At 35.9% G+C, this 13370-nt stretch overlaps 2 protein-coding genes across 2 annotated transcripts; both read right to left on the bottom strand.

The window, feature by feature from the left end:
- Positions 1-343: 343 nt before the first annotated feature.
- LOC116851312 lies at positions 344-4622 on the bottom strand. Its single transcript, XM_032830611.1, has 8 exons — positions 4588-4622; positions 2605-2806; positions 2339-2456; positions 1284-1563; positions 1074-1196; positions 896-986; positions 693-829; positions 344-515 (listed from the first exon to the last, which is right to left on the bottom strand). Exons 1-8 carry the CDS (start codon positions 4620-4622, stop codon positions 344-346), a joined length of 1158 nt encoding a protein of 385 aa, XP_032686502.1.
- Positions 4623-7215: 2593 nt separating this feature from the next.
- LOC116851311 lies at positions 7216-12792 on the bottom strand. Its single transcript, XM_032830610.1, has 9 exons — positions 12637-12792; positions 11453-11572; positions 10308-10425; positions 9898-10186; positions 9635-9769; positions 9061-9151; positions 7652-7788; positions 7381-7513; positions 7216-7312 (listed from the first exon to the last, which is right to left on the bottom strand). Exons 1-9 carry the CDS (start codon positions 12790-12792, stop codon positions 7262-7264), a joined length of 1230 nt encoding a protein of 409 aa, XP_032686501.1. The 3' UTR covers positions 7216-7261.
- Positions 12793-13370: the final 578 nt, after the last annotated feature.

Below are 13370 nucleotides of genomic sequence, written 5' to 3'. Positions count from 1 at the left end.
TATGATGTTTTCTCTGTCTCTCTCTCGAGCATTATTTCACGTATTAGGTTTAACGCAATGAGTAACTCGCGAAGGTCTTGGCTCAGGATATTTATCACACTTACAATCGTGAAATATTTACTAGTAAAATATATATACGAGGGAAAAAACTATAAGTAAAATTTATGGAGTTTAGCTGTCTTCAAAATATATAATACATACAGTACGTTATTAAAGCGCAGTGATCAACGTGTAATATACCTAAATTTCGTTCGTTACACCTGCAATTCTCAGTGTATAGACCGTAGCAGCATAAAATACGACGACGACGCGCGTATCACCTTAAATTGAATCGGATGAAATCTCATGTCGATTCAACGAGAGACGTGGAGATCTTACTTACCGCGCTGAAATTCACGTACGACAGGACGACGAAATTACCTGCAGTCATTCGGGACGGTCTCTTGCTTCTCATCATGATCATTATGAGCAACTTCCTTTGCTCCGTTGACATTTTGTGCCACTCTGCGTTATATCTACACAGATATATCAAATGTATATATCTCTATCTACACACTCGGAGCGAGATAATCGCGAAAGTCCACGAAACAATTTCCGCGAGACATAAAGTCGATCTCCTTCGTTCGTGACTCGGTTAAATTTACAACGGACGTTTACGTAATTGGCATATCGTGACATATCGTGAAACGTACGCGGATTCGAACACTTTCTCGCTGGAATCTATGATTTTCTGACCTTGCCAATTCTCAAAGAACGTATTGAGAAGCAGCGCGCTCAGATAACTCGCGTGCTTGAGGACCCGATTGATGTCTTCCATATTCGTTATCACCTGCGGACGTATGCAAGCGTAATTATAGAGAGACAGTGCGATAATTATCAGCTAATTTAAGAATACCTGAAATCCTAGAAAACTCAGAACCGATACATTAGCTCCCACGTGCACGAAAAGAGGTATCCTGTACATTGACTCCATGATAGCAACGAATCTGGTGCAATACGCGCAAGAACGCCGCTCGTATTACTTATCAGTTCACAATAATAATGAGTGATCGTATGAATATGTATATACCGACTGTATCGCTTCCGCGTGCCTTCGAATACTGTACAAGATATTGGAACGGATGTTATTCCGCCTGGACGTCGGCACTAAATCCCCGCCGTCGTTTTCAAACTTGACCGCGTATTCCAAGCGATACCTAGAATTCAATATGACGGACATTAAAAACAGATGACGTTTTCGCGCCGAGTATCCGAGCCCACAATCTGTAATTCATCAGACTGACCTCAAAGCCGCGAATAAACCGCAACAATGTTGGACGAATGTCAGATATAATACGTCGAACATGATCATCAAGATCGTGTAAAATACGACACATGTGGCGCTGTGTACGAAAATCGGGACATAATATATCTCCACGTCGACCATGTAATTAACGCGATAAGGCAATCCCGCTTGCGAGTCGTGCGCGATACTTGACGAATTATTGCCACCGTTTCCCGCGTCGAGAAACTTAGTGAACAACGTCGCTAACACGAAAACGACGGTGTGGCTGAGCAAGACACCTGATTTAGAAAACGTAATGCTTTTCTAACGTAAGACAGAGAGAGAGCGAGAGAAGGAGAGAGAAAAGAAGAAGAAGGGAAGATGAAAGCGCATTAGATTAGCGCGTTGTTTTCAGCGTCCAAAAAATATAATCTCACCCTTAGTGGGATCCTTCTATGTACGATCTCAAGAGGATTCTTCTAAAACCAAAAGAAAAGAAAGAAGGAAAATATTCTAAGCACAATACTATTCCTCTTTATTGGCTGACGAAAAAATATCCTTTCGATAAAAGGTTCTGCTTAAAATATAGAATTACCAGAAATAGCGTTTTGCAACTGGAGTTCTTTCTTGTTTGGAATATTTTTTTTTTCTTTTTGTTTGAATATTCTCTTTGTAGTTTCTGAACAATTCTTGAGGTTATATATAGGCTGAAACACATAACTGGATAACCATTTCGATAACACTATAAGTGTAGATCTTAGTGAGAGTTGAGAGTTCATCCAAACAGTCACTGCATAAATCGAAGGGGGCTATGAAATGTATTATTCGAAGTCTTTGTTGTCGTTTGTAATTTTCAAATTTTCAATTTTTACTCTATAATAAAAGTTATAGGTAATATTAAGACAAATTCAATCATGTTAAGCAATCTGATTTTTAAACCACCTCTATATGATTTATTGTATTTTTGGAATGTAATTTAATTCCAGTTACGTGTTTCATCCTGTATAAAAGAATTTCGCTAAGGATAAGATTATATTATTTTGATCAAATGAGAGAGAAAGAGAATAAACTCACCCGTGTAAGCGTAGCCTAAATTCCTGCCATACAACGCGTGTGAGTGCAGTATATTAGTCTCCTCGTTCGACTTGGGGGAGAGACAATAATCCCGCATCTTTATCAGAAGTATCCTTATCTGCAGCTCGAAGTCAATTTAAGTACGATCTCGTATCATTCGATTATTATTCTCCGGTCCTGATCGCAATTGTTTCGACCGGCGCGTATCAATGGAGGCAACCGTTGCTACTTTGCTCTTTCTTTCTTTATTTCATTTATTTACGCACCTCCGGTATTGTGTACACCGCGCAGACCAGTTTGATCATCGGCACCACACCGAGAACTAATAACGGCAAACAATCGACCACTTCGAAAGAGTCCGGCCAGACTTCGACCATGCCCAGCACCTGCGTTCGGCACAGACAAAGTCGTTGATGATGACTGACAAGTAACACTATCCAAGTACCACACGCCGATCTTCTTGAAACTTTGCACACATGTAGTACATATAGTACATCGAAAAACATTAGACACGTATTTTTTTATTTCGGCTAACAAGGCATTTTAAGATTAGAAAACGCATTCGAAAATTTAACATTCTATAGCACAATGATAACTAACGCTACTCCTGAGCGTCATTCTTTTACAGCTTTTACGACATTACTCTATTATAATTTCATTGTCTGAATGTTTCTGAAGTCGCTAATTATGATTTTGACATTAGTTTATCGTAATCATGGGTCTAAAAAACTTCTTCGAGACTGACTTTGAATAAAGTCTTCGAAATGTCTGCAATGTTCGCCATTTTGGATCTCGCAAAACTAATGTCAAAATCATAATTAGCGACTTCAGAAACATTCAGACAATGAAATTATAATAGAGTAATGTCGTAAAAGCTGTAAAAGAATGACGCTCAGGAGTAGCGTTAGTTATCATTGTGCTATAGAGTGTTAAATTTTCGAATGCGCTTTCTAACCTTAAAATGCCTTGTTAGCCAAAATAAAAAAAATACATGTCTAATGTTTTTCGATGTACGATATGTGTGCAAAGTTTCAAGAAGGTCGGCGTGTGGCACTTGGGTAGTGTTACTTGTGAGTCGCGCGATCGATCGAACCGCTCAATTTTGCGTTGCAATTGTCAATCGCTTTAGCACGTCAATCGATCAGATCGCATTCGCTCCGCGAAGGGTGCACGCGATTCACGGTATAAACGCATCCTACGTACGTCGTCCTCACATCAATGAGGATACATTTATCGACAGGGGTGACGCTTTACTTCTACCCTAGCTTGAAATACCCGGCGGGCTTCTTATATCTAGAACATCTAAACTTAAATTATCATAAAGTGTCAAGGAGATGAAATCAAGGAGAAGGATGGAGTGTCTAAGTTTCATGGTAGCCTTATATATTTTCCGCAAAAGTCCTAGAAAATAATTATGCAAAATTTGATTCAAGTTGATTAAGAGTTAATTATGATTTTGACATTAGTTTTGCGAGATTCAAAATGGCGGACCGAAATCGCAGACATTTCGAAGACTTTATTCAAAGTCAGTTTCGAAGAAGTTTTTTAGACCCATGATTACGATTACAAACTAATGTTAAAATTATAATTAGTGACTTCAGAAACATTTAGACAATGAAATTATAATAGAGTAATGTCGTAAAAACTATAAAAGAATGACGTTCCGGAGTAATGTTAGCTATCATTGCTATAGAGTGTTAAATTTTCGAATGCGTTTTCTAACCTTAAAATGCCTTATTAGAAACATACAGACAGACATTTTACATACACTCTGCTAAAAACAAATATGGCATAAAAAATTACAGATATAAATAGGTGATTTGAATGAGCATTACTGCATGAAGAATCATCGTATGAACATCTATTTTTTTATTTTAAAAGCGTTTATTGTAAGGATTTTTGTTTTATGATATCCTCGCCTCACTATCCACCCAAAAGTATAGACGTGATTTTATAATAAAAATGGCGTATTTCGGCGGGATTCATACGACTGGTAAAATTTGATTTGTTAATTTTATTTGCGGAATCATAAAGATTGTTTTTCCCCTTTAATTAAAGAAAAAGTTGTTTCCGCGATTTCATTGCTGGTATTACTCACTGTGTATAACCATACACAGTGTGTATAATGTATTAGATTATGTGTAAATGTATAAATTTATGTAAGTGCTAAATGTGTAAAGTTGGGATTTAATATCGAGTATTTCTTTCTCAGTATGTGATCACTTCCTTTAGCCGCTTGTGCATGTTACTTATAAGCTCTTATATTCTCTTCAGGAATATCCATTTCAAATTTGAATTAGCACTTCTCTTCTTATAGATTAGCTGATGGCCTTTCTAAATCTCTTAAAAATACTCTATATTAACCACCAAAACTCCATTTTACACATTTAACACCTGCGCGAATCTACACACATACGCATATATACACATTTATACATAATCTAATTTATTGCACACGCGATGTGTAAAATTCTCTCTGCGGTTCACGTCAGGTAATGCTAATGCTGATGATAATGAAAATATGCGAAATAAAATTGTAAGCACAATTTTTTTTTCTAATTAAAAGGCAAAGATCAATTTTTACCATCTTATAAATAAAATTCGTGAAAAAAATTTTTGTCAGTTCTATAGATCCCGCTGAAATACACAACTTTTAATACAAAAATTACGTTCTTCTTTTTAGGGGAAATAACGCGACGAGTTATAAAACAAAAATTCAAGAATAGCTTCTTATAGTAGACACTTTACCTTCAAAATTAAATTTTTCGCAGAATAATGCTCCTTCAAATTTCACCTCTTTCTTTCTGTAATTTTTTTATGCTATATTTCTTTTGAACAGCGTATATACGGACGATAGATTTTCCCTTCCTTCTGAATGAATTTTCAGTTTAATCGAACGATAGAAACGGCAGTATTGCACTTATATCGTGCTACGCAGTAAGTAGAGACTTCCTGCTGAATATACCTCGAACGTCAAACCGGATCCGAGCACCAGTAGAAAACCAAAATATATTGCGCGGCGTTTGCTCGTACTATGATAAGGCCACAGGCCGCTGACACTTAAGAGAACACGGATAATATTGTAATGCGACTGTTGAAAAAACTCGTCTACGCTGTCCATTTCGGCCTTTCTACCTCCGCTACTTTATAAAAACGAAATTCAATCGCCCGGGGATATAGATCGCGTTCAGTCTCTTATTGAGAATTCCTTTTAACGTCGATTGTCGTGTGCCTCGAAGTGCGCGTGTCGCCGAGATGCTTACAGCGCGAAAGAAACGCGAAGAGGTATCGTTTCGCGATCGATCGTAAAATTACAAAGACTCTTCTGGCATAAATTGCGGAAAAATAGAAGAAGCTAAGACGATGCTACCATCCAAATTATCTTATCGACAAACGGGAATATTTATTCTAAGAATGCACTATACTATCCTAGAAAGTAGAAAGTATATTCTCAAAACTTTTCTCATGTTGTCACATACTACGGTAACAGTCCAGTCATGTTAGGAAAAAGTGTTGTTATTTCTTCGAGCGTCCACTTATTTGTTTGCCTGCACACAGCTCACCCCAACATCGATTCCAGGTACAAACGCTGAGGTTTCGGATTTGACGTGTGTCGACTTCGCGACGCACGGCAGCATTCGCGATATTTATACGATATATAGAGAGTAACACTTGCCGAAAATTCTTTAGAAATGATAAATACATATCGTATAAAGATGTACGTTTTTTATTCATATATAAATTTACTTAATTTGCGATAAAAAGCAGACAGTACTAGACAGGTTTTTTTTTTTTGGAAATGCTCAACATTTGTTAGACTCGGCGCGGATACACTGAGAGAAAAAATACTTAAGAAACAGTAAGTATTTATTGAGTGGTTACTAATAATATATTTACCTATATAGAATACTTCAAAACAGTGTGAACTAATATAATATTTATATGAAAGTAACTTTTTCTCCATATGAGTGTTAATAATTTTTTTAACAAATTTTCCATATTAGTAATTTAGTTATTGTAAATGTACCATAAGTTACTATAAGTAACTTTTTCTACGTATAAGTATTAACATTTTTTTTAAGTACCCTCTGTACTGATATAAAATATTTTTGAAATAACAAAATACATATTTTCTTAAAACCTTGAGGAAACCTTAGATTTTCATGAAAGTAATTGTTTATTTTATTTAAATAAGAGAATTTAGATTTAAGTAAATATGTTATTAGTATTCACAAAATAAATATTTATTACCCTTCAGATATTCTTTCTCTTGGTATGGATCGTGATCCTTAATCCTGTAACACTAAATGTCAAAAAGTTACATAAATCTTAAACATGGGTAAACTTTACCCAATACATTTTTACTTGCTCACAACTTCCGTAGACTGATCCAAATTTAATACTTTTTTTTATCGATGTAGAAAACATCGAGGAATGTGAAACTAGTAATGCTTTTGCGATTCAATGAGGTTAAAAATAAAGGCGATTCGATAAAAATTGATAATAAAGAAACGAAACGCGTGTTTCTAAAAACGGTAACGTTTGAAAAATTGGTTTGGATAAGTTTTTTCCGTGTTTAAGATTCCATTTTAATATTAACAAAATCACGGTTACTCATAATATTTATTACGTTCTTCTAACACGATTCCGAGACGGACTACTCGTGTGTCGAGCTCGCTTTTTTAGATTACCTTTTTTAGATTTGAATTAACAGTATCAACTTAGCAAGGCAAACTTGTTACGGGATGATCGAAATTCAGCGATATTTAATAATACTTTTGTATGTTACAGAAAAATTCAATTTCAGATGTACAGACTATACGTCTATACACATTGTATCTTTCCTAGTAGATAAGCCAATTAGTTAAGTCGTGATGAATGACGTCCGACGTAATAAATATCGCCTATTACTTTTGGAACGTTTCACTGCATAGACTTCAGCAACATAAAGTATGACGACGATAAACGGATCACCTGGAATCAAATTTCTCTCATTTGCTTCACAAACAATGAACGTGTACGCGTCCGACAGTTACACTCACCGCATTGAAATTCACGTAGGACATTACAATGATTTTGCCGGCAGTTACCTGCGACGGTTTTATACTCCTTAACATGATCATTATTAGGAGTTTCCTCGCCGCAATCGGCATCTTGTACCATTGCGCGTTGTATCTGTAAGTGTAACGAGCTAATATCACCGATTGCTTCATACAACGTTCGAGTTCGTCGAATAATCGATGTGCTGCGAACAGTCAATTTGAACTAATCCACGATTTTAGAAGTGTGCAGCCGATATTGCAGTAAACGTACGCGGACTCGTACACCTTTTCGCTGTAATCTATGATTTTCTGACCTTGCCAGTTCTCAAAGAACGCGTTGATGATAGCCCCGCTAAAATAAACGGAGTGTTGTAACACGCGACTTATGTTCGCCGTGTTTATTATCACCTGGAAAGAGAAGCACACTATCTCGTTGGAATCATTAAACGCTATCCGTTGGTGTAACTGAATTTTCCCTTTACTCGGGAACCAGATGAAAAACTCGGCTGTAGTAACAAAAGGACTCCCATAGGAGGTTTCTACTCAGCCTATCGTTCTCGGTTATCTCATTGATTCTAACCTTTTGCTCTACTAATGGGACATCCTTTTTTCCTACCATAATAATAAACTTGTTCAATATTAGCTTCTTTGCTACTTGGAACATATTAGCTATCACTCTATTTATTACTGTTGCAACAAATATGCCCTCCCAAAAACTTCCGCCTCTATCTTTTTAGCGCCAAACATCAAACTTTTATGTATACGCTCTCGAAGTATACAACATAAGTAAAAGCAAAACGCTGATGTTGAAACGAATATCTTATTAAATGTTGAAAGAATAATAAATAAAATAATAAGCCAGATTCGCTGAGACGATATTTTTCGCAACTATAATTACAAGTCAAAAAATGCATAATCTCAGTGTGACTAGGAGAAGTTAATTAATATTAATATTAAGGATTGGGGTTTAGGATCGATTTGATGTAATAGGTTGACCGCGTACATTATAAAATATTGGAAAACCTATCCGGCACGTTCTTTAATATTGTCAAACATTACTTCCATCATTTTCCCCCAAAATATTCGCTCCAACATCAGCATTTTGCTTTTATTTGCCTAAAAATTTACATTTAAGTTATAAAACTTTTAATTTTTTTGCTGAAACTATATTATATATTAATGAAGTGAAAAATTTTTAAAAAACAAAATTGGTATCAACAGGATTAAATCCCATTTTACAATAGGCATTTTAAGCCTTATGATGGAGAAATTACATCGGTAATTCTAAGCCTCAAGTCCTAAGCTCTAAAAGATGGGAGTAAACCAACTCGCTGAAGGCTTAGAAATTGAGGCTTGGGGTAGCACAGAAATATTTAAGGCCGGAAATACATCACAGTTTAGAGCTTAAAGCATAAAGCTCAGGGTTTAAAACACTTGTTGTAAAGTGGGACTTATTATCTAAGCCTTCCGACGAATGTTTTTGGTCACAGTAACAGGAATATTTTTCGTTCGATGCAAGAAGAATAAAAGGCAAATGAGAGTCAAATATTGTTCTTTGCTTTGTGAGAAGAATATTGTTTCTCGTCAGCGAGTTTTTTGTCTGGTCTTCCCATTCAGTTAGCCGAACTGAAGTTTTTCTTCCGTGCATTTATATTTATTGAGCGTATATTTAAAATGTACCTGAATTCCAACGGTGGTTATAATGGATATCACACAGCCCATGTGTATGAAGAGAGGTAGCCTGAATAACGACTCTAGGCTATCAATGAATCTGTCGTAATAAATAAAAACATCTTAACTTATTATTACACGTAAAAAACATGTCTGTTATTGTAAGTGAATTTTTTGTTGCTCAAGGATCAGATAAAAAGTTCGCTTGTGGGAACAGAAAGATTGCTGCAGGAGGTTTCTACGCAGCCAATCGCTCTCATTTATCTCAACCGATTTTTAATACAACTTAATGTTCAGACGAATGTTTTCAGTCATTCTAACAGAGATAGTTTCTCACCAGCGATTTTTTCGTCTGGTCTCCTTTTGGAATTGAAATTTCCGTGTATTATCTACACCGAGGAAAAAATATCTAAAAATTAACTTGGTTTAAGTAAACAATACTCAATTTAAATGAAAAGAATTTTGATTTAAGTAAATGATACCCACTTAATAAATATTTGTAAATTTTTAGATATTTTTTTCTTAATATACATATTATTATTACAACTATTTCTAAAAATGACGAACAGTCGAATATACTAACTGTATCGCCTCAGAATGTCTTCGAATGCTGTAAGAGACAATTGAGTAAATCCTACTGTCTCTTGATGGGTGCTTGAGTGTCGAAATCATGCCGTCGACATTGCCCTCAAATTCGCATGAATTTTCCAAAACATATCTGAGATAACATTTTATCCGAAAATAAGGAAACTGCGATTTTGACATTAAGTAGCGCAAAAAGCCGACCACTGACTTAGAAACGAGCATCTTCGAGAAAGCTCAATCTTATTCTGTATTGGTTCTTACCTCAAAGCCTCGAGTAGACCGCAACAATGTTGCACAAATGTCATGTACAAAACATCAACCACGACTAAAAAGAACACATACGTCGCTTCGCACATGGCCGTGTGTATGAAAATTGGTGCGTAATAAGTGTCCAGGTCAACCAAGTAATTAACGCGATATGGTACACCTGCTTGGGCGCCCACGGAATTTGTCGAGTCGTTTGATCCCTCGTTGGATTTTATGCGGATAAACTTGCTCAACAGAGTTGCGGACAGAAAAAGGACGGAATGACCGAGTAATACGACTGATTAATATACAAATTCGTTGAGCAACGTTAGTTATAATTAATAATTAAGTATTTGCGAACATTCGTGCAGACAGTATCCAAATATTTATGTTCTCATTGCACTTGAACTATGTGCACCACTCACCTGTATACGCGAAGCCGAACTTGCGTCCATATATCGCGTAGGAATGCAAAATTTTCGTCTCACCGTCCGATTTTAGGGAACACCAATATTTTTCCATTTCAATCAGAAGATACTTGATCTGTAGCTCAGAATCAATCCAATAATGAGTACAATTACGCGCGACTTACAAGTAAACCTACTCAAAAGGTACACTCTTGATTTCTTTCTAATTTGGCACAAATGTAGTACAAAAAATATTTAAGTCATATTTTAGGTCATATTTTTTCATTTTGGCCTACTGAATTTCACGGACAGTTTATAGCTTTTTAATTTTCTATTATTAACAAGTACAACAAAAATGCATAAGAAATAAAAATTAAATACAAGATATAGTTAAATAATTTTAACAAAATCGGTATAGCTGAGACACAAATCATTCTAAATTTCTTTAACCGAGATTCCAATCGAAATATTGTAAATCTGTGTATTAAATTAGTCAAAAATTGTTTGAATCTTGGATAAACCGAGAGAGAGAGAAATTCGGCAATTTTAATTAAAATTTTAACAATATCGGCATAGCTGAGACACGAACCATTTTAATTCCTTTAGCCGAGATTCCAACAAAAATATTTTAAATCTGTGCTAAATCAGTCAAAAGTGCTTCGAATCTCGGCCAAACTGAGAAATTATTTATATACAACAAAAATGCATGAGAAATAAAATTGAATACAAAATATAGTTAAATAATTTTAACAAAATCGGCATAGCTGAGACACGAATCATTCTAAATTCCTTTAACTGAGATTCCAACCGAAATATTTCAATTTATGTTAAATCAGTCAAAAGTAATTCGAATCTCCGCCAAACCGACAAATTATTTGTATAAATAATATTTTTTAAACTTTTCAACTCAAAGTGGGCCAAAATGAAAAAATATGACCTAAATATTTGTTGTACTTCTACATTTGTACAAAATTAGAAAGAAATCGGAGTGTAATTTTTGGGTAGGTTTACTTGTTAATTATCTTTGTATTTTGGAGCAATCGCATCGATTGACCCTCTGCTGACAACGTGAAGTTGCGGAACATATCCAGCAACGTCTGCCTGGGGTCAGATCTGACCCCAACGTTGTTAGCAGAGGGTTAATATTATCCTGATTTACGCACCTTGGGTAACGCGCATGCCAAACAGATCACTTTAGATGTGGTGAGCACACTTAGAACTAACGACGGTAAGCAGTCGATCACTTCAAACGTATTTGTCCGAACGTCAATCATACCCAATACCTAAATTCATTACGGATTACATTACCTTTTTCGACACGAATCCATGCACGTTTGATTAACTAACTTTACATGACATGTATCAATCTCGCACTTTTCTCTCTCCATTATCGACTAACTAATCGCGTAAAGCAGAAGATGCATCTTTCAGTAGTCGCGAGTATCTGAGCAACTTGGTTTTGGTATGGCACAAAATAGAGGTTAGAGTAATACATGCCATATTTTTCCTATTTTCCCATAAAAGTATACTTAAAATTGTGAAAAATGGTACACTCTGTGCTTCCTAAAAGTGTTGTGATTTCTTTCTAATTAATAAAACGTAAACTTTAACGTAAGCGTAAACGTTAAATAAAACGCTTAATGAAATCTCTATTCTTGTTCCACAAAAACCCGCGACTAACGGAAAGTTAACACATTGACCGTGCTGAATTCTGTTAATTATTTCATAACTTAATTAAAATTTGAGTTACTCAAACTAAGTAAATAAATGCGATTCAATAATGCATAGGGGAGATCGGAACTATTTGTGTTACGTGTCCACATAATATTGCTACTTTAGATGTTAAGAGATAAATGTCTCTATCATTCCAACGAGTAATTGAAAAAGCTTTATGTAAACGATTCACAAGCTTTTTCCGAGTCCCCCGTACAGCTTTTTCAATTACTCGTTGGAATAGTAGAGACATCTAATTCTCTCAACATCTGAGATAACAATAGATATATAATCTCTGTAAACAAAGAGTGTACCCTATATTTGTTAACTTATTTTCATCAACTCTTTGTTGGCAGTATATTCAATTTGCTGTGTGCGATTAGTTATGTTTTATATGTAAATCAACACACGTTAGTATCACAGTGATAATAAACGATCATCCTCATGGCAAACATCGTGTTAAAGTGCGAATAGCGTATTTATACACAAATACGGGAAATGCAAAATAACATGGACGATCAGGTTCTAATGAGTGTAACATTCAATTTTGAAGATATCTTGACACAAAGAAAAGCGTTGTAAGTTACTGCGTATAAGTGAGAATTGAAACGCTCTTCCTCGTACGTTACTATACCTCGAACGTTACTCCAGATGCGAGTAGCAATAAGAATCCGAAGCAAATCGTGTATCGTTTAGTTACGCTGTCAAAGGGCCACACGCCAATGAAACTTAGCTGAGCGCGAATAATATTGTAATACGACTCTTGAAAGAACTTATCGACACTATCCATCTTCCCTCTTGTGCCTGTCGCTGTTGCTTCGCAGCAGTGAAATTCGTTTAGCTCGAGAGAGGCACGCGGCTCACATCAGCCGCTTATGAAAAATTCCGTTTTAACGTCGATTGCCTGCCGAGGGCCGCGATGTACACCCGCGAGTGGCCATGAGGGCTGGCGCTAGACGAAACCAGTCATTTTGTGATCGATGACACGGCATCTGCTGTAGCCCGCACTAGCTGCGGCAAATTAGAGCGCAAGTTGTCTGGCAGAAATTTAAACGGTGTAGTGCTTTGACGGACTCTATAGAAGTCCCCACCAGAAAATCATTTAATTTGCAAATCACAGGCAAAAAAATATCGTGCTTAAAAATACCGTACGAACGTACGGTTTTGTAATGATTACTTCTTATGCTGAGGTAGCAGTGGAAAGTAGAAACCCATTGTCGATAGCGAAAAATGTGAAGAAGTCCTCTGATGATAGCGAAATTCGGTCTATTTTACAAAGCGTTGCCAATCAAGATTTTTTGAAGTTTCTTTGATTTAATGATTTTTAAAATTTTTCCGTTCTCTTTGTGTCCTAAGCGAATGTACGAT

Source organism: Odontomachus brunneus, unplaced genomic scaffold, assembly GCF_010583005.1.
Source record: "Odontomachus brunneus isolate Ranch 3 - 2012 unplaced genomic scaffold, Obru_v1 Obru_scaffold_171, whole genome shotgun sequence".
Classification (NCBI taxonomy): domain Eukaryota; kingdom Metazoa; phylum Arthropoda; class Insecta; order Hymenoptera; family Formicidae; genus Odontomachus; species Odontomachus brunneus.
Note: the sequence above shows the minus strand (reverse complement) of the source record. Positions and strands in the feature narration are given on the sequence as shown.

What these genes read in the sequence shown, in the direction of transcription:
- LOC116851311 (XM_032830610.1), bottom strand. Translation starts at nt 12,792, where the DNA reads ATGGATAGTGTCGATAAGTTCTTTCAAGAGTCGTATTACAATATTATT. An exon ending in CATCTGGAGTAACGTTCGAG is followed by an intron (nt 11,573 to 12,636) that starts GTATAGTAACGT and finishes TAATGAATTTAG; the next exon opens with GTATTGGGTATGATTGACGT. An exon ending in GGTCTACTCGAGGCTTTGAG is followed by an intron (nt 9,770 to 9,897) that starts GTAAGAACCAAT and finishes ATGTTATCTCAG; the next exon opens with ATATGTTTTGGAAAATTCAT.
- LOC116851312 (XM_032830611.1), bottom strand. Translation starts at nt 4,622, where the DNA reads ATGGATATTCCTGAAGAGAATATAAGAGCTTATAA. An exon ending in TTTAGGCTACGCTTACACGG is followed by an intron (nt 1,564 to 2,338) that starts GTGAGTTTATTC and finishes TTTCTAAATCAG; the next exon opens with GTGTCTTGCTCAGCCACACC. An exon ending in GAGAAAGTGTTCGAATCCGC is followed by an intron (nt 516 to 692) that starts GTACGTTTCACG and finishes ATATCTGTGTAG; the next exon opens with ATATAACGCAGAGTGGCACA.